This window comes from Meleagris gallopavo, chromosome 5 (genome assembly GCF_000146605.3).
Source record: "Meleagris gallopavo isolate NT-WF06-2002-E0010 breed Aviagen turkey brand Nicholas breeding stock chromosome 5, Turkey_5.1, whole genome shotgun sequence".
Classification (NCBI taxonomy): domain Eukaryota; kingdom Metazoa; phylum Chordata; class Aves; order Galliformes; family Phasianidae; genus Meleagris; species Meleagris gallopavo.
Window position 1 is genome coordinate 2,272,806 of NC_015015.2, and position 21,511 is coordinate 2,294,316.

General features: G+C 37.4%; 1 protein-coding gene across 5 annotated transcripts in view; it reads right to left on the reverse strand.

Annotated features, from left to right (window-relative positions):
- Positions 1-21,511, reverse strand: part of METTL15 (methyltransferase like 15) — a 93,845-nt gene that overhangs the window by 36,176 nt on the left and 36,158 nt on the right. For all 5 annotated transcript variants that reach the window (XR_004159794.1, XM_003206088.4, XM_019615235.2 and 2 more), the window contains exon 3: positions 17,750-17,886. Coding sequence is in view for 4 of the 5 variants with exons in the window: in XM_003206088.4 (XP_003206136.1) it covers positions 17,750-17,886 (137 nt within the window). In the remaining variant the exon portion in view is untranslated. The remainder of the gene's footprint in view (positions 1-17,749; positions 17,887-21,511) is intronic.

Below are 21,511 nucleotides of genomic sequence, written 5' to 3' on the forward strand. Positions count from 1 at the left end.
AGATAGGTTACAAGTAGGATGCAGGGAAGGCAGTACAAAGGGTAACTGATTGATCTTTGCTTCCTCACTGACAAAATATCTAGTGAGACGGGGAGAATTAAATATTATATGAGAAGTTAGAAAGGATTGTTTGTAATATTAACACAGACTTTAAATTCACATCCATCCAAAGCAACGTATTCCATGTTTTGATGCCATTATTTTTTAGGAAGGTCTTTAGGTGATCCTCAGAGCAAAAATAACATTACAGTCTTACGTAAATGGTCACAAGGTAATTATTTTTCCAAGTACAGAATTTATGAACATTTCCTACTGTGTCTGCAAAACAGCCTCAAATGAAAACAGACTATGCAAAGGGATTTTAAAGTTAAGAAACACTAGGAAAAATAAATAAAGAATTAATTGTTTTCTGCTTTATTATTCTGAATGCCAGTATAATGAGAACAATGAGCAATTCTTTACTAACAAAAAGAGGGACCAGAACCTAGTAAAGAAAGGAACATTTAGCACTCTGCCCTGGCACTGTTTTTGTGGCTTATCAGGAAAGAATGGACAACCTGAACAAGAAATTGAGTTTAAAAAAAAAAACTGAGGAATGTTAGCATCAGATTCAGATGAAGAAATTAAGTGGCTAGATTCATAAAACAAATTAAGTACTCAGGCAGTAAAGGAGGATCTCGATTAAATGAATTTAACATAAAATTCATTTTTCTGCATTGTAATCTTGTGTTGTCAGAAATCTATTACATCTCTTATCTTAGTATGATAGAATAATGGTCACTTTACTAAATCCAATAAAGTAACACATCTAATTTTCCGTGAGAGGTGAAGTCTGGCTGTTGCATTTCTAAGAGACAAATTTCAACGTCTTGCAATTATTTTCCCTATCAACAGACTAGCCATACAAGTGCAGGCTTTCAAGGACTGCAATTACGATTTGAGCCTGCTAATGTGAATGCTGGGTGTGTGAAAAGAAAGGTTTCTTCTCCTCAAGAGCAATGGAAAAATAAGGAAAGATTCTCTTCATTTGTTGAACCTATAAGATTCTTAAACAACACTCATGATTGTCAACATTATTTTCTTCTGCATAACAAACTAATAACGGTATAATTTTGCTCATGCCAATGACAAGTGACAGATTCTGGTGTGAATTCATCCAGGACTGCTGAATCCACATAAATGCACACTAGTAAGCCCAATAGTCACCTTTTCCAATCTCCAATAAAACATAAAATGGAACAAAATACTCTACTGCACAAGTTTATTCCTGAGGAATAAAGACACCTCACCAATGAAACCTGGCAAAGGGCTGGAAAGTATTCATTTTACAGTGATGAGCCATAGCATGAAGAACAGAACAAACCTTGTAACTGAAGCTGAGGTTGATTCTACACAAAAATAAACAGTGTGAGCCATTCTAGATAAGAAACAGGAAGCCCTTTTACTCCTGTGTTGAGCACTGTTGCATGATGCCAGAAAAACATGCTTTACTTTGCTGTGCATTCACCTAGCAGCAAAGCTGATCATGCAACGTATTGAAAATTTGAAATGCATTTTTACTAGAAAAAAAAATAATCACATGACGTATGATCAGGATATATTCAGAAGATTATATCAAATCATAATATAAACTGCACTCACGAAGTCATTTCAATACTACTTGTCGCATGCAAACTTCAATATACATTTCCAATTTGTTTTGTATACTGCACAAAACGTGTCACATAAAGAATTTATGAACCTTCTGTTTAAGCCACTGTAGCAACCTCAGAAAAGTAATGACTGCAAACAGATATTTTAACTACAATAGTTTCAACTACTTTTCTTCTCCTAAATGAAAATAGAACAAAAATTCCCACAAGTTGAGCATTTCAATCACCCAGACTTGTAATAAGCACATAGCCTTCAAGGATCATTAAGATCAATCAGTACCTGCATATGCAGTTCCAGATACAAGTGCAATAAAATCACATGAACTTTAACTTAGCTTAGGAATAACGTTAGTTGTCACTGTGACCTGCAGGCTATAAAGCGTTTAGCTGAAGATTATGACATCTATACTACATCCGTTTCTGAAAGTGAAGGAAATCCAAATACCTTGCAGCTCTGTTAATGAAGGCTCACATACAAGAAATCATAAGACAAATTTTGCCTGACCAATCTGGTGGCCTTCTATGATGGAGTGTCAGTTTTGGTGGACTGGGGAAGGGTGATGGATGTCATCTACCTGGACTTCTGCAAGGCCTTTGGCATGGTCCCTCACCACGTCCTTCTCTCTAAATTGGAGAGGTGTAGATTTGAAGGATGGGCTGTTGGACGGATTAGGAATTGGCTGGCTGGATGCAGGCAAAGGGTTGTGATCAAAGATTCTGTGTCAGGATGGAGGCTGGTCACAAGCGGTGTCCCTCGGGGGTCGGTCTGGGGACCGGTGCTCTTCAGCATCTTCACCAAAGACAGACAATGGCATCGAGTGCACCCTCAGCAAGTTTGCGGATGACACCAACTGAGCCCCATCTGGAGTACTTTGTCCAGGTCTGAGGCCCCCAGCACAGCAAGGACATGGAGCTCTTGGAGCGGGTCCAGAGTAGGCCACTTAGATGATCAGAGGGCTGGAGCACCTCTGCTATGAGAAAAGGTTGAGGGAACTGGGCTTGTTTAGCCTGGAGAAGAGAAGGCTCTGGAGAGACCTCATTGCGGCCTTCCAATACTTGAAGGGAACGTATAAACAGGAGGGGGAACGGCTGTTTATAAGGGTGGACAGTGATAGGACAAGGGGGAATGGTTTTAAACTGAGACAGGGGAGGTTTAAGTTTTAGATATCAGGAGGAAGCTTTTCACCCAGAGGGTGGTGAGGCACTGGAACAAGTTGCCTAAGGAGGTTGTGGATGCCCCATCCCTGGAGGAACTCAAGGCCAGGCTGGATGTGGATCTGGGCAACCTGGTCTGGTGATTGGCGACCCTGTATGTAGCAGGGGATTTGAAAGTAGATGATCATTGTGTTCCTTTTCAACCCAGGCCATTCTATGATTCTATCATTCTATGAAATCGTGCCCTTGGGGGAGACTGGTGGTAAGCTTACAAGTCACCTACACTGCATCTAAGTGTCCAGTAGAAAACTCAAGCAGCCTAAGAGGCTAGAGAAGCATGGAAGAAAGCCTAGCACCAACTGCAAATACATCATTTGATCACAAATCTTGATAAGTACTATTATTATATAATACTACAGTAAGAGAAGATTTGTCAGAAAGAATTGCCCATGCAGAGCTGAAGACAAGTGTTACCCTGGGCAGGGGTGATTAAATAAAACAAAACCACATCCCACTGTTTCATATTTAACAAATTCTGGCCATTTAGATGGCTTTAGATATTACTAGTTAGAAGATTTATAGAAATTAAACTCGTTCACAGGGCTCTTGAAGTTTAAAAGGAATAAAGAACAATACAGAGTATAAAGAAATTATACTCTTCAAAAGAAGCGATCAGCACAGCCACAGAAATGGCTGCATTGTTGCTCTTCTATATCTTGCAATACTGGAAAATACACTGCCTTCCTGCTCTAATGACAACCTCCAAAAACACTTAGACAAAAAACTACAAAAAACAACATATTAAGACCAGTATTCACCTTAGTGAATGGGCTTCTGAAAAAGCTATACAGCAACGTTTGATAAATTGAGGAATCACTCTATTAAAGAGGAAAGGCTAGGATCTTCATAAAATTACAACAGAAAATTCATTATGCAGAATGGTTCTTTGTATTCCTTACAATAAAAATAAATTCTGTTGTATCAAGTGCAACTAATAAAATTATACTTATTTTGACTTCTATAATTTATTTCTGTGTTCATCAGCATCAATTGCACTACAGGCTCCTGCTCTTTATTGTCCTGGTCGATTTTAAGCCCTTAGGTGACTTGTTAGCAAATGATTTGGAAATAAAAAGTGATGCAAAATGCTGTGTAAATCCTTATTAATCGTTAACTCACTCTACCTCCAAGCCACCTGCAATACCTCTTAAAGTTGATTATGAGATAGAAAGACGTCATAAAACCAAAACACTGAGAACATTCTGGTTCTAGTTAAAGGGAATACATTTTTTCATATGAAGCTCTATTGAAATTGTCATTCAAGCTTAACATATTCCAGGAGTTTGACCAAACCATTTTTAGAGATGTGTTAAATTTAATCCACATTGTGACTGATGTGAGCACTGCAACAAAACAAAATATCTTACAGATTTTTTCATCTCCAAAACCTAAAAAATAAACTAGCTTTGTAACTGCCTCCTTCTCATCTTGAATGTGGTTGACTAAGGTTATGAACTAAGCCAATCAAGGTCTACTTTACTTAACTCATGTAAGTCTACAAAATGGTCCACATTTACTTGTACAGTGAACTTTCAAAACCACATGCTACTTGAGTGAGGAGCTTTACTTTCCAGTATTGTAATGCTTACCAAGAAGCACTGAACCGTAATTCTTTTTCTCTGAATCTTACATTAGGTAGTAAAGAAATAAAAAGCAAAAATTCCATAGTCTAATGTCAGCTATAAAAAGCTGAAGACTCACTATTGTGTTAAAGCAAATAGTCAAAAATACAGTTGACTTGAATTCATCTTAATAAGTTATTTTAGAAATTGATGCTAAAAGGAGGTTACAGAGTTTCTCCTCAGCAATAGCTTTTAAAGACAAAAATACAAACATCAGTTTTCTTAAAGGCAATTTAAACTTTTCAGTTTTTAGTATCAGAAATTAAATCCATTTTATTAGTGAAAATTCATTTTTCACTAATAAACTCTTCCCATGCAATTTATCAGAAACAGGCAACCATATGTTTGTTAAGAAACTGTCTGCTTAATCAATTTAGTTGTTTATCTTCGCACAAGTATTTACCAGAAAAATCTGTTGGAAATACTAGGAAAAAAAGGTGCTAACATAGCCCTACAGAAAGGTCATACAAAACAGCTCTGGACATGCAGAAAGATAAGGGATTAGATGACACGTATTTGAGAGCACTGAGAGAGCTGGTTGATAGTATGACAAAGCTGCTCTATCTGCTTGAAGAGACCGTGGCAATAAGGTCACTGATAATTTGGAAAAAAGTGTGTCACGACACCTTAAAAATAATAATTTTAAAAAAAATCACGAAGGATTGTGCAGAGATCTGCAGATTGGCCAGACTCACCTAAGGCCCTGGGGAAATTATATAGCAAGTCCTTCTGGAAACCATTTTCAGGTGTGTAAGGAATATGATGAGAGAAGCAAACATTTATTTGAAGGCAAAAACTCCTGATCTGTTTGTTTGTTTGTTTTAAGACATAACAGATCACCGAATCATAAAGGCTTGGGCTAGAAAGGACCTCAAAAATCCCTTAGTTCAAAATCCCCCTACCATAGACAGGTTTGCCAGCCACTAGATCAGATCACCCAGGAACCCATCCAGCCTGGCCTTGAATGTCTTCATCTACAGCCTCTCTGTGCAGCCTGTGCCAGTGCCTCACCACCCTCTGAGTGAAGAGTTTCTTCCCATTATCTAACCTTAACCTCCTCTCTTCCAATTTAAATCCATTCCTTCTTGTTCTATCACTACCTACTGCATACAAAGTCGGTCCTCCTCCTGCTTATAAGCTCCCTTCAAGTTGGAAGACCTAAATAACATCTCCCCAGATCCTTCCCTTCCCTGAACTAAACAATCTCACCTCCCTGAGTTTTTCCACCACAGGTGAAGTGCTCTAGTCCTCCGATTGATATCTATGTAACTAATTCACTAAAAAATGCAAAGCTTACAGCAAACAAAAAATAAAATACTGTAACAAAACCAATAATCTTACAGACAAAGAACATTACTCTGAGGCAATTGTACCATAGCTAGCACTAAGTTTCAGTTATCCTCTCCAACAAAGAAGAGATAAGTAGATTTATTCAGATTTTAATGCATCTTTTGTTTCTTCTTCCTACAATATGACCTGAAAGGCTCAAACTGGACATATAGACAAACAGCAGGATTCAAAGGCTACTGGTACAGTAGAACAACATGTGAGTTACACCTGGAAGTCTGGAGAGAAAGAAGAACTTACTGTCAGAGGTAAAGCCCTGCCTGATCTGCCAGTAGAATAGCCTGGTCAAAGACAAATGCAAAGTCCTTCACTTTGAAAGGGAGAAGTGCTGCTACACACACCAGGTTTGAAAGAATGAGTGCTTAAGTGGCAGCTCTTCAGAAAAGGACATAGGGCTTTGGTAGCCAGCAATGTAAATGTGAATAAGAAGTGAATTCTTGTAAAATTAACAACTTACTTCATACTGGACTATATAGGCAGGCTAAAGGAAGCAGTTTCTTCCTTCTCCCTACTCAGTACTTGTGGAGGCCACATCCAGAATGCAGAGTATAGTACTATGCTCCTAAATGAAAGAGAAAAATAGGACAGAGCCCAAAGATGGATAAGCTCTGACCCATGTGAGAAGGGAACTTAGTTTAGCTAACATAGAAAAGGGAAGCCTAAAGGGGTTGTCTAAATGCAGTCTTAAGAAGTTGCTCTTCATATTCTCAGGGCCTGCATCCTTGATGCTTCCTCAATTCCCTCTAAAGAAACTGAGTTTTCCGAGCCAGTGCTGTGTGGAGTAAAAATTAATTCTGATGCTCACGTAACAAAGTGAGATTTTCATCTCAACTTCAACAGTAAATTACCGTTCATCAGGAGTGGCTTTTAGTCATGAAAGAGATGAAGGATCATAGAATGGCCTGGGTTGAAAAGGACCACAATGATCATGAGTTACTACCTCAAAATGCAGAATACATAACATGCACCACATTTTAGGAAAGGGTGGGAACAGACAGTGGGACAATGGATGAGGTCTTCCCTGATAACAGCCGAGTTTTTATATGACTGCTACACCATTTTGCAGGAAAAAGTTTTCTAGTTGACTACAGGTTTTCAGATCCCCATGTATCCACTGGAATTAAAGCAGCACTGGGTGCTGTTTCCCAGAAAAAGAAATATTATGTTTTAGGAAAAGGGAGTTCTTCTCATTCTCTTCTTTCCGTCCCCGGGCTGCTTCAAACCAAGTGAAGGTGATAGAAAGCGAGCACTGATTACCTTAGAGATGAATAGCTAATTATCAGAAAGAATTTACTTCTCCTTTCCTGAACTCGAATTTAAATATCTACATTTCAGAAGCCTCCAAACTTCTCATGGTCAATAGAATACTGTATAGTAAACAATACTAGTAATACAAGTAGCTTCAGCTGTTGAGACATGACATTTTCAGTATTTCTGACAAACCTGTGCGCCTAAAAATTTGTGGTGACATTAACAGTCAACACTGGACTCAAACAACATACAGTGGTGGCAAGGCCACAGGTAACTTGCATTCATCTTAAGTTTTTTCCCCCCAAAGATTTTAACAGAAATTCTCTGAAACTTGCCATTCAAGCCTTCGCTATATTGACTGTTGCTGTACTTTTTATGGCAACCAGATACAAAGAAAGCAATTAAATATCTGATTTTACTTTTGGACCCTTGGATATTCTGCACAACACTTGGTGCAGCTGAGTCACAAAGGCTATAATCAAATTAAAATGCAAATGATGTTTATTATTATGACAAGAAAAAAATATAATTAGGTAGTCAATCTCAGAAGTAATTCATTTTTACAGTCTATGTCACTTACACACATGATCCTAGTAAGAATAATAGTTTTTGAAGTACAATGACTCAGAGAAATAATTCCAACACATAATAACTTCCCACACGTACCTCATACTTAGTTAACTTCAGAGCTCAATACTGATACAAAAATGTGTTAAATATTTTCATTTAGCAATGTTTTCCTTTTTCTTTATTCAATTTTAAGAAAGAAAATCATGAATCTCAGACTGTCAGATTTTTTGTTACTTAATAATTGACATGTTTAGCTTAAATACTAAGAGAAAGCCAAGAGTGATTAATAAGCAACAGGCACCATTATGTCCTTACATTCATATCATCTCCAGCTTCATAAGAAAACGCTGGAATCTTCTACTCTAAGAAACTATAAACTACATACCAACAAAATATAGTTCTGCACGTGTTGTCTGACACAAAAAGCAGTATTTCCGTAGTTTGCCTTCTAGTTTTGTATAGAACTGCCTCAACTCTTCCTACTATAAATAGGAATAAATCCAAACAAATTATATAGCTATTGACAATTAGCAAGCTAACGTACTGCTGCTGATAAATACGAAGTTATCATCCTTTCAATGCAAATGTAAAGACCTGTAGATAACTAGCTACCAGGTGCACGAAGCTTCAGATCAGACACTACGTTCAATTCCCTTCCTATCTGTCTCTCTTTCGCTGTTATCAAAATAATTACTTTAATTAAAAACTAACAGAATACTCATCCCATCAGTTTGGTTCGTGAGAAATAATAAACACGAAAACACCAAACTGGCTTGCTACTCTAAAGAAAACATGACTAATACGGAATTGTTCAAATAAAATGCTTTAGATGTATATTCTGTATATACAGTATGTCAAAATGTTGACAACTAGAGTTTCTGTTAAACAAACAAAATATTTCACATACACTCATTATAAAAGTAATATAAAGATATCCTGTATCTTTTAACGCCGATCAGAAACCCTCTTATCAAAACCAAGAAGATGGAAAACTGGTTGAATTGAGAAGTCAGCGTCTTCTTTATGGACCATGTAAGCTCAAAACATATTTCAGCATCATAATGATCTACTTTATTTAAAAAAAAAAAAAGCAGGAGGGGAGGGAAAGACATTTGTTCCTTTCAGGAAAAAACTAAAACCCAAATTAAGCTGCACAGAAGTGTCCTCAGAAGCACTCTGTATGTAAAAGCAGAGGCATTAAACTTTAAAAATGTTCTGAGCCATTTTAAATCACACTGATATAAATGAATTAAGAGGAACAACATAATGGATGTCTGAAACTATTGCTGTCTAAAGTAACACGTGGCACTGTACTCCATATGTAATCAAGCTAGCAGATACATTTGATGTCTTGAAAAAAATAAAGATCTGGATTTTTTTTACTGCAAAGGAATTCACACCATCCACATCCAGCTCTGTGTCCTTAACCAATACCTCCCTCTCTATATGGCTTTATTTTTTTTTTTTCCCCCTAGAAGAGTCTTACCCCTCCTAATTTAAGAAATAAAGATCCCTCTGAAGGAGCGGTTAAAATCATAGAATGACTCAGGTTGAAAAAGGCCTTAAAGATCTCCCAGTCCAACCACAACCTAACCATACTACCCTAAATCTAACAACCCTCCAACTAAATCATGTCCCTGAGCACCACATCCAAACGGTTTTTAAACACATCCAGAGATGGTGACTCAACCACCTCCCTGGGGAGCCTATTCCAGTGCTTAACAACCCTTTCTGTAAAGAAGTGTTTCCTGATATCCAACTTAAACTTCCCCTGGCACAACTTAAGGCCATTTCCCCCAGTGAGAAGAGACCAACCTCGCTCTCGCCGTAAGCATCTTTCAGATACTGGAAGAGAGCAATAACGTCTCCCTTCAGCCTCCTTTTCCCCTGACTAAAAAGCCCCAGTGCCTTCAGTCTCCCCTTGTAGGGCATATTCTCCAAGCCTTTTTACATTATTCCTAGAAACATCAAACAGAAATTTTGATGGAAGAAAACTGACATTCTGCAGTGTGTTTCTCGATTGCTATTTGCGGTCAAAAAGCTGCAGTTCCTCAGGCAAGAAGTACAGGCTGCTTAGCCTATGCTTGTACTGTCTAAATATGTTTCTGTTTCTCCCAAGACTACTCAGATTAAATCAAGTAGCATCAACTTGTTTTCCTAAATCAGGAAGATATAAAGGGGCTGTCCTGACTTATTTGACTGGAAATCACAAAGTCTAGCCCTGGCACATCAGGTATCACATATGAAAGACAAAATTCCAAATTTATTGTAAGACAATGAGAACGATCCTAATAATATAATCATCAGGTAATTTTGCCAGTCTACGAGAAATAAACAAATGGTAAAAAAAAAACGCTTAAAAGAATCTAGCAAATAGAATGAGTTGCATAGACTGAATATTATCTGATCATTCTCCAAATGTTTCTGTTGCAGAATGTAAGCTTTAGTGGAAACATCAACTACAAGCCTCAAAACTAGTGTCATTCTGCATAGAGCAGTAGCATTTGGGAACAGCGACGTTTTTAAGATGCCTTATTCCTTCAAGATGTAAATAGTGCAAATAAGGATTTTTTACATATCCAGTGGATGAAATGTAAACTCAGCTACTAACGTGGCCTGTAGCCATCCCACCTCAATGCAGGAGCTAGACAGATCTTGCAAGTTAACTAGGAGTCATATCAGGACAGTCTTTGGTTGCAACCGAGGCAGAAAAATTGGAGCTCTGAAGCTATTTTGATAAATTTGTAGAATTTGAATGCAGCAGATAGAGAGCTTTTTCTTGTCATTCAGTAATAAAATTCTAGTATGACACACTGCTAAAAGAATTCTGTAATGTAGAGATATGAGATGTTGGTACATTCAGCAAGCCTTCACATCCTAAACCTTGAGCACAAAAAACGCTGCTCCAGCCTCACAAACACACATATCAACCATTTCAGTTAATTTCAAATGCACTCTCTCTCATTGACTACATAAGAAAGAGCTGTTTCCCAGCTTCACATTCATAAAACACTTAACTCCTACTATTGCAACTAAATTCCTGTTGTCTTCAAGACCCGCATTGCGATGTGGGCACATAGAATAAATAAGCAAACTAATAAAAATTAGAAACCGCTGTTTAAGACCCCGTTTGGGTTTTCCCATATGGATGCAGAGTGGCAATTCAGACTGTCTCACGTGTAACCACTCTAAGTTAGAATCTATCAGCTCATCTCTACCTCTTCTGAGGAAGAAGATAAATATGCTGCAAACTGAATCTAGCCAAACAGCCACAATAAAAGACCACCACTTGAAAAGTATGCTTACTACAGCCTGCTGGACAAGGACATGTTCCAGAAGAACAAACGCCTAAAGATCCTTCAACTACATTTGCCTATTCTGGAACAATTTTTCAGTATATCAGACAACTCACAAACTTTTTTTTTTGCCTCAGGATCTCAGTGCCCTCCATAAAAACAGTAAACTAGTATTTTTGTTTCTTAAAGACTATGTATAAGTACACTTCCAACTGAGTAAGACAAAAACATCAGGGGATTTGCAGGGTGAAGATATTAAGATATTCAGGTAAACACTTGCATCCAACTCATTCCACCTTTGCAAGCTACAAGTTGACATCATCTTGTCTGTTAAACCAATACAAACAAAAAGATTTTTCATCTTTCTTGTGTCGCTACACAAAATAAATAAATAGCTACATTTTATCTTACACATATGTATACAAGTTTCTCAAATTCACTTTTTTTTTCCTTGAGCCTGTCAGCAAGCTGTAAATAAGCTGGGCATGGCTGAGGATTCCCCAGCCTTGCCTCTTCTTTGAGCTGTGTGTGTGTTGCATTGTGAGAATAAGTCCTTATGTGCTCTACGCTGGCCTTCGTCTCTATAAAAAGACATTTAACAGATCTTTTTACCCTTGCAGGGAATACACTAAAATAAATGTTATATTGTATGTATTTCCTACAATATGTTTTACAATATGATTTGTATTTCCCATCTTTTTGCTCTTGTTTCTCAGCGGGTGCTCATAACAACAGTTGATGTTAACTGGGGACAGTGGTGTGGGCTCAGTCTATATCTACATTCATGCAATTGTTCTAATATACAATTTCAGATATAAGTAGTCACAAGTTCTTTACATTCATAGCAAACAAAAAATTATTTGACTGAGAGACTGATTAAGAATATAGTCCTGGTGAAGAAACATTGGCATTTGTTCCCATTATCTCTTGATTTAGCCAGGAAATAACCAACAAAATGTTAATAAGCTGGTCTTATCATTGCACTGCATGTTAGTCACTCCATTTCAGCTCCCTGATCTAGGATCCCTAATGAAGACAATAAACTTGTCTTTCACAATTCCTTGGCAGAGATATATTGTTGTTCACTGGGAGTATATGACTGCAATAACAATTTAGAATATTACCATAGGAATGTTAGCTAAATTAAGAAAACAATTAAGTAGTGTCTACCATATCTAGTTAACACTGTCAGTTATATAAGAACTTGGTGCTGAGCATAAAATACATGCATAAATAGTAATGAATGTTTAAAATCTAGACTGTGGTTCTCATGGAGTTACAAAAAAAAATTTCCCCAAGATGAATTTCTGTATACCAAAGCTGCCAGGAAGAGAGTTCCCCACTTCTCTTTTTCATTATCACTTACTATTGGGTAGTGTGTACCCCAAAACGAAGCAATACTGTCCTTATTAAGCTTACAAAGAACAGAATGGAGGATGGGCACATTAACTCGTCTGTAGCACCATGAGGGGGGAAAAAAAGAATTCCCTTCACAAGAAACTTCCCTTTCAGTCATGGAATCTCCTCCTTTTCTCAATTTTAGGGAACATTTACAGGAAGAGAGGAAACTTTTTTCTTAAAAAGAGAGATTCCACTATTTTGATTCTTAATCAGTTTAGTTTTGTTTTTATCATGGTACAAGATACCACTTGGCCAGTTCCGGATGCAAGATTTGCAGTAACATTTTTCTACTAGCACTTTGGAGGGGAAGATTATCACCACAGTACTTATGTAATAAAACAATTTCCGTACTACCTGAATGATCAGACTGTTGTCTGTACTTGGTAAAGGTTTTTCCGACCATACAGTGATTTAAAACATAATCATAATGTCAGCAAGGAAACAAAAATTAAGCAGATTGACTTGCTGTGATGTGACATTGGTAGTAAAATGCCTATAACTGTGCTACATAAAAAGATGACTGACACTGAAAGTGACATGGTTTTAAGAAAGTCCTAAAGAAAACACAAAGAACAAAAAGGGAAGAACACTACTTTTAAAATTAGACTGCTGCAGAATATTTATGCCGGAAGGTAACTTTGAAGCGGACCCAAACATAAATCAAGAACTCAATGTATTGAAGGATCAGATTGTAGGCATGAAAGCAAATAAAGGTCTCTATCATTCTGAACGCTGGACAGCTTCAGCAATAAGAGACTGAATTTTCGTTCGTTATGCTTTTATAAGGAAATGTATACGGTTTTGTTAAAATAAACCTTTTAGGGAATAAGCTAAATGTCAGAAAAGTACCATTCTAATACAAAGGGCTCTGTAGCTTTCTCAATGGCATTTTCCATCTCTTAGTTAAGACAAATTTTTTGTCTTTATTGCTTTTGAGAGGCAGCCGGATATAGACATACATGGGCAATTCATTAGAAAGAATTAAAGCTCAGAGAACTAATTATTATAGTTATACCATAACAATGTCTGAGCAAAATAAAGACGCCTTGTTAGCAAACTGTTAATTGTACTTTACTGCATGACTTGCACTATGGTCAAAAGTTAAATAGTAGCTATAAAAATAACGTGTAACAACAATAGCAACAATATATCATAGAATCAGAATTTGAAAGCACTTGAATGTACTGAAAATAAAAGTTCTGTTTTACCTAGAACTTACCATATTCTGGTTTACCCACAACACAGAAAATAGAAGTTGATGACTATCACACTTGATCTGTAAACTTACTGTAACACTGAAAGTAAAACCTAGAAGCACCACAATCTCAAAATTGCTTTACAACTACAGTAATTCCATACAGCACTATAGGGTTGGGGTTGAGCAGCTCGATGAATGTGAAGAAAGGGACCCGGGGATGTTGTTTGATGCTTGTCTGAACATGAGCTGACAGTGTGCCCATGTGGCCAAGAGGACCAACAGCATCCTGGCTTGCATTAGAAATAGCATGGCCAGCAGGAGCAGGGAGGTGATCATCCCCCTGTAGTCAGCTCTGGTGAGCCCGCACCTCGAGTATTGTGTTCAGTTTTGGGCTCCTCACTACAGGAAAGACATCGAGGCTCTGGAGCATGTCCAGAGAAGGGCAACGAAACTGGTGAGGGGTCTGGAGCACAAGTCTTGTGAGGAGCAGCTGAGGGAGCTGGGATTGTTCAGTCTGGAGAAGAGGAGGCTCAGGGGAGACCTTGTTGCACTCTACAACTTCCTGAAGGGAGGTTGTGCTGAGGAGGGGTTTGGCCTCTTCTCCCAGGCAACACACAGGACCCGAGGAAATGGCCACAAGTTGTACCCGAGGAGGTTTAGGTTAGTCACAAGAAAGAACTTCTTCTCTCAGAGTGGCCAGGCACTGGAATGGCTGCACAGGGAGGTGGTGGAGTCGCCATCCTTGGCAGTGTTCAAGAGGTCTGGATGAGGAGCTACGAGATCTGGTTTACTTTGTGGTAGCAGTGCTGGTGGGAAGATGATTGGACTAGATGATCTTGCAGGTCCAACTTTGTGATTCTATGGTTCTATAAAAATGTTTTATAGCTTCTTTATATAAGGAATCGTATATGATCTGCCTCTACCGTTGGGGGCATGATTTCTTACAAAGAACATATTGTCTTTTCTGCGTAGGTTTCTCATACTTAAAAGCTTGTAATGATATTGGTTAATTGCTAGATTTCAGTCACACCTCTAACTTCTCCCCTTCAGTGGGTGTGAAAGGGTTCACTCGTAATACACATTGCTACTGACTAAATTTTATCTTGTTCTCCTGGATTCTCAGCAGCAATTCCCAAGTTAGAGGCTTCCCCAGAAAGAACGTCAAAGGATTCCCACCCACACACTGAATATCTAACAGGCCCTGACCCATTTTCTCCTTATTAAAGCAGCACTGCATGCTTAAAAAAAAAAAAGAAAAAATAAACAGAGAAGGTAAATGAATGCAACTATTGCAGTGGGAAATCTACCCTCTTTGGATTTTATTTATGACAAAAATCACTACCAAGAAGCAGAGATGCATTTAAAATACAAACATCAAATATATTTTTCCAGTGTTCTGATTCTGTGACTTATTACTTCTACTGCCTCTCAGCAAAGTACAAGGGGGACTTCATTTATTAGTTATGAATTAGAAAAATCCCCTAATTTAGGGATAGTTAAGTCTTCCAACCATATCTCTGGGCGTATTTCTGCAATTTGAATTTTAATAATCTCGCAAGTAAATGATAGAAGATAAAGCATATTTAAGAAAAAAGGAGAGATTCGACTAAGATTTGTGATGTTGCCTAGCCATAGTTAGTAACAACTGATAACTCTGAATATTTATGTTTTTTTTTTATGGTACCATGCATTATTGCAAAAGCCACAAGACCAACAGTGCAGTTGTTACACTAGAATATATTAACACCCTCAATTAAATGATGAAACAAGTATGACATTCTGATTTAAGTACAAACAACATGGCAGCAGAAAATTCGGTTGATGTATGACTTTCCATTTGTCCAATGCACTCAATTTCAGACATAGTGAAAACCTGATTTTACCAGTTGCATAACAGCCTTTTTTTCTTCTTATGCTGTCATCTCCTAAGAAAGTGAAGCACTTTGCTAAGTCAAATAACCTCTCCCAAAACAGCGACATTAAACAGAGCTTAAAAACAACCCCAAATTAAACAATGTAGAAGTTTATACTTCTGCATTGCAGGTCTTCTGTTACATCCATGCTTGTGCTTCTTATAAAAGGGACAGCCCTATATTTCCCTCTGCTTGCAGCTGCATGCACCTATTAACTTTTTTTTTTTGATAGCACAGCTATTTCTGTGCCTGCCTGGTGAACCAAATGAGGGAACTATATTAATTGACAGTAAACTTGAACAGAAAGATTTCAGCTGGATGTATTCCTTGCTCATTGGTGCCAACAAAGATATCAATTAATCCTCTCAGAAGAATTTTATCTGTTCCTAACACAGTCCAGAAAATATACAATTAAAAAAAAATCAACCTTCTTTTAGTGAACAACAAAAGGAAATAGATTTATGAAAGCACTAAATCTCGTAACATACTTTCAACCAATTTGTAAGCAGACCTTAACAGACTTGAATTTGTTAATAATATACTTATTAGTCCTGTTCCCTTTTAACTCATTACACAACTGACGTCCCAGGGAAAGCAAATTAATAATAGGAACACATTCCAGCTATGAACCTTCTCTATCTTAAGAGGGCTAACTTGTTTGTCAGCTATCATAAGAAAGATGTATTTACATTTTGAAAAATGACCCACCTCTTCTTTCCAGTGGGGAAAAATGAAAGCTGATGGAAAACATGTAAGAACATAGCCTTGTCTAATAGCACACATTCAAGGGGCATGGAGTCATCTTGCAGTCATTAGGACTTCAACAACAGTTTAACATTCACTTAAGAGTCCACTTCCTTCTATGGATAACTTTCATCTCTGAAGGTGGATGACATTATGTCTGGAGTCCAAGTGACCAGGTTTATACAAGTTCACATATAAAAGCAGGAACTCAAAGAACTACTTAATTATATTGCCAAAGTAAGTTATGTCAACTGCCATAATACATGGAATAGAGTGAATCTTGAAAATAGAAAATGAACAACGTCAATCATTGGCAGAACAATATCCAGCACTTGTAAAATGTCCTGATCTATCCAGACAATAAATTTCCTTCTCACCAGGTTCGCACAGGATACTTGACTTCCAAGAACACATTAAGTCAGGAGGACTGTTTAATATTATATGATTGTGTAGATGTTTCTGAAAATTTTTAGTTGTAAGATTAGCTTAAATCCTTGAATTTCTCCTCTTGGACTTCTAACAATGAGGCACAAAGAAAGGAATGCAGTTAAAGCAGCTTCTTTTGGAAAAGGTGAGGAATACCTGCTGCATTGCTTGAACAGCATTGCTGTCTGTCCTAGAATATGCTTAACAACCAAGTGTTTCTTTATCCACTGCTTTAATTTCACTACATATAGAAAAGACTTCCTTCTACATAAGAAAAATACTTTTGAAAAAATAGTAACTTTTCAGCACAACAGTAAGCATCCTCTCCTTACTACTTTCCATAAACTTAAGTTTTAGTTCTTCTATAATGTTTTTTATCTACATATTTTCATTTCTTGGTGAAATGTAAACAATACCTAGCTCTTGATGATAAGTGCATTCATCTCTGCGTGTTGCATACCTGTACATGAACGTATGCATGCTTTGCGTCGTTTCTTGAACAAAATAAATGGGATTTGTATAACGAAAGAGCCCTTAGGAGTTAGCATTTAGCCTCCGTTCATTTCACAAATTCAGCACTACTTAACAAGAACATTGAAGCACGAGGTAAATAATCTTTACAAAGAAGCAGTAGCTTATTAAATAGTTCAGTAGTATCTGAAGTCAATAAGACAGACAGAATACCAAATTAAATTTTTTCCTAAAGAAAAATATTCACTGATCCATATTTAAATTACATTGTTTCAATGTATATTATTCCATATTTTTTTGTGAGATATTTGTAAGTATTTATTTTAGCAAGATTTTGCTATGAGGATAGTCTCAAAGGAAGCAGAGCACAGGTTCTTTTGAAACAAACTTAGTATTTACAATTGGCTACTAGAAACAAACTGAATTATCAGAGTGCAAAACATGCATTTTACTACAAAAATCTTAAAAAGACTAGCGTGCAAACATTCACAAATGAATAGAACCGGATCTCTTTTATTAGGTATATACAATGTAATGCCTACATAAAGGCATTGCAGAGTATATATAAAAATTACGAAAACTTAAAACCGTGTAGGTAGTAACACAGTGTCAACCATATTTAAGTCAGGAAAAGACAACTTACGGGTAAGATTCTGAAAGCTGCTGAGCTATTTTATAAGCCGTGGGGTCCCTGTCCAGTGCGTATATTGTAATGTTGCTGGCTTTCTCTAGAAGAGCTGTACTGTGACCTCCAGCTCCAAACGTCATATCAAGGAAACGCTGAAATACAGAAGAGAACACCATTACCTCATAGCAAAACCATAACAGATGTAAAGAATATCCTGAACTGAAAGGGATCTGCAAGAACTATCGAGTCCAACCCCTTGCTCCAGACAGAACAACCCAAGCTCAAACTCTACATCTGAGAGTGATGTCTGAACACTTGAACTCTGGCAGCTCGGTGCCATATCCACTGCCCTTTTCCTAACCCCCACTGCAACCATCCCCTGACAGCTCCATGCCATTCCCTCGGGTCCTGCTGTTGTCACCAGAGAGCAGAGTTCAGTGCTGCCCTTCGCTCCCTGTCCTGCATCCAAGTCTCTGATGAAAACATTAAAGAGAGCTAAGCCTAAAATGGAGCCCTGGAAACGGCTGCCAGGGAGGTGACTGAGTCACTGCCTCTGAAGGCGTTCAAGAAATGTTTACATGTTGTACTAAGGGACATGGTTTATGGGGAAGCATTGGTGGTAGGTGGACAGATAGACTGGATAATCGTGGATATATTTTCCAACTTCGGTTATTCTATGATATTTGCAATTCTGCACAGAATATAAAATCACTTCAGAATAAACATTTGGATGGCTTTGGACCCCCTATCCATAAAAGGACAATCATCTGGTCCAGTCGCTCGTAGATTCATTCTGAATTAGAGGAAAGCTACTTGTTCCACTGCTTGATTCAACTTGTATTGAGCCATACGAAGATATTTAAGACATAGGGCTATATGAAGTCATCAGTACCATCTGCTTTGTAAGACTATCTAAAAGGAAGACTGATGGATTTATGTATAAATATTAAAAATGACAATATCGTAGTTTTACACCACAGATCAAAGTGTGATGGCAGTGCAGGAACACATATATTATAACTGGGACTAACTTAACTATTGCAAAAAAACTAAGTTTTGAAGACAGTAGTATTGATTTCAGGCTCAGTGTGTGAGTACTAGGGTATGTTTTTTGGTTACCAAGACAACACCTAATAGCAAATACAGAATAGTAAGGGATACCTACTGTAACTGCAAGCATTTTTCAGTTGTCAGATGTGACTTACTCAGAGGGCTTAAAGTTGTACCATTTGATAAACAACGTCAATTTCTGTGCTTCTGAGGAATGTCTACTACCCCATACATATATCATATTCATTTTGTTTTCAGTATACAAATGAAAATTTTCAGTAATACCAGACACAGTCTTCTGTTACTGAAGTTGAAGACACAATCGGGGAACTCTGAATTCTCTCAGACTAAACCAGACACAGATATGAATTCAATACAAGTTAAGGAAAACTGAACAATGCAATTCCTGGAACAAGACTCTCATAACCCCAAAGTCCCAGATAGGAATGCACATTTCATATTCCCACAAACAAAACTTCACCAAAGGAAAAAAAAAAAGAAGAGCCAGCAACAAAAGACTTTCTATCTCATACTATCAAACCTCATGCAGAAATAAGCTAACTTCAAAGCACTGACTGACTCAGCCACATTCACCCAAGAGGACACTTGAGGAAAGTCATCTGCCTGCAAAGAAGGGAGACTGCTATACATCTTCTGTAGACTCCACACCAGAGAGGTTTCTTCAGCCAAGGTCTATTTGACCACTAGGCTGACCAGGCAGCTTTGCTCCTGATGCTCTTCTAGGACATTGTCAGCCACCTTGGAGCAAGGCAGGCTGGGCCAATGAATCCTGCTAAAGCGGGAAATACCATTAAATGTTAGCTTGCTTGCTTGTCTTTTGTATATATAAAACAGCAGTTCTGTTTTTAGCAGCTGCCCTGCAGGCCTTATTCCTTCTGGCTGACAACCGTGGTACTTAACTGCTCAGAAGTCAAGAGCTACTTTGTCGACAGAAATAGCTACCTCTTCACTTTCAGAGGTTGCATGACTATGCTTTCATTATGAATAAAATTGAATAATTCTATAGTCTAGGAAAAACATACTAGAGTTTAGGGACAAAAAAGGTGAGTAATACCAGTGTATTTTAACCCTAGTAGACGTGAGACTGAAAAAGTATCTTTCCTGGTTTCTGCATCTCTGACTTCCCACAACTCTGTCCTCTCAGTTGAATTAAGTGACCTCTGCTGCTGGGCTAGGGGCAGAAATTAGATTCCATGCAAGCTAAACCAAACCAGAAGAACAGATTCTCCATATCCTCCAATATGAATTACAGACTTATTTCACCGCAAGTTTTTTTTAAATATGAAACAGACTTTAAAAACCACTTATGAAGAAAATCGAACTACACAGAATTCATCTGAACAATGTTTTTAAAAATTACCCAAATTCCATTACCCAAAGGATCTTTCAAGGGAAATATCATAACCTCTTAAAAAAAAAAAGATTCAACTGAGGAATAAAATGGGAAATGGGTCCTTGGAATAAAATGGGAAATTCAAAGGCAATGAAGACCAGAATGAAAAAAAAAAGCATAAACTTTTATTTACGTTTTCTAAAAATGGCTTCTGGAATAAAAAGCTTTAAGGAAATCCCTTGATCTTTATAGAAATTTCATAACAATAAACTGACTATTTATGAAACTAATAACTGCTATTAAATTGCATCTGCAGTTGTGATAGAAAGCTATCAGAAAGAAAAACTTTACAAACTGCTAAAATACTACCACATCATTATTCTAGTCAGCTGGACTTGGGAAAAAATAATCATATCACAAAAATTCAGACATTATTATCTAAACCACCTGAATTTATTATTTTATTTTCCAGTTGATACTGTACAGTACTGCATGCTAATTTGGGACAATTAACACAAAGTTAGGAGAGCAAAGATTTGTCTTCTTAAAAGTCTATCATTTAAGAAAAACCCCAGAATTTGATGTCTCAAAATTAAAGGAGCTAATGACTAGAAGTGAATAGCCCTTCAAGCTCTTACTGCACACACTCTACAGTCTAGTGGTTGAGGCACTTGAGATTCACTTAAAACTCTGAACTCTAACAAGTCCTTTTCCTTTCCAGAAGCACCCAAAGAAGTTGTTAAAAGAAACCTCACGAAGTAAGATCCAGTTCAGCACTATTTAGTCTTAACCTGATTCTACCCCCCTTACTTGTGAATAAGGATTTCAACTGCCACTGTATGCTCAGTTTCCAAAGTCTTTGCACACTAAAAACACAGCAGCATTCAACATGCCTCTCTTGGTGAAGCAAGAGCAATAGCCTCACATCTTTGAGCAAAACACCAGGGAGCGAGAATTTAATACCCCTACTATAAAGATGATTCCATAATCTATTCAGGCATTCACAAAACTAAAAAAGAAAAAAGGATTTTTTTTTTTTTTAATCGTAATTAGATAGAAGACCTTAGCTAGCTTTTGAAAATATTGACATACATCTACTCCAAGCTACTAAAAATATTTCCTAGTCACTATCAATCAGCTTTGGGGAGCATCTCTTTCTCAAAGAGTCCATTTGTCGTGGATTTTTTGCACTGTACCACTATAACATTAAATCACCTTGCCTATTGCTTGCCAATGTCTTGCATGAGATTATGCAACCTAAAATAGATGGACACAACAACCTACAGTGTCATTTTGGAGGGCATTAAAAACAACCTATTTTACATCGTAATTCTTTTAAAAAAAAAATCAGTGAGTAACATCATCAGGGATGT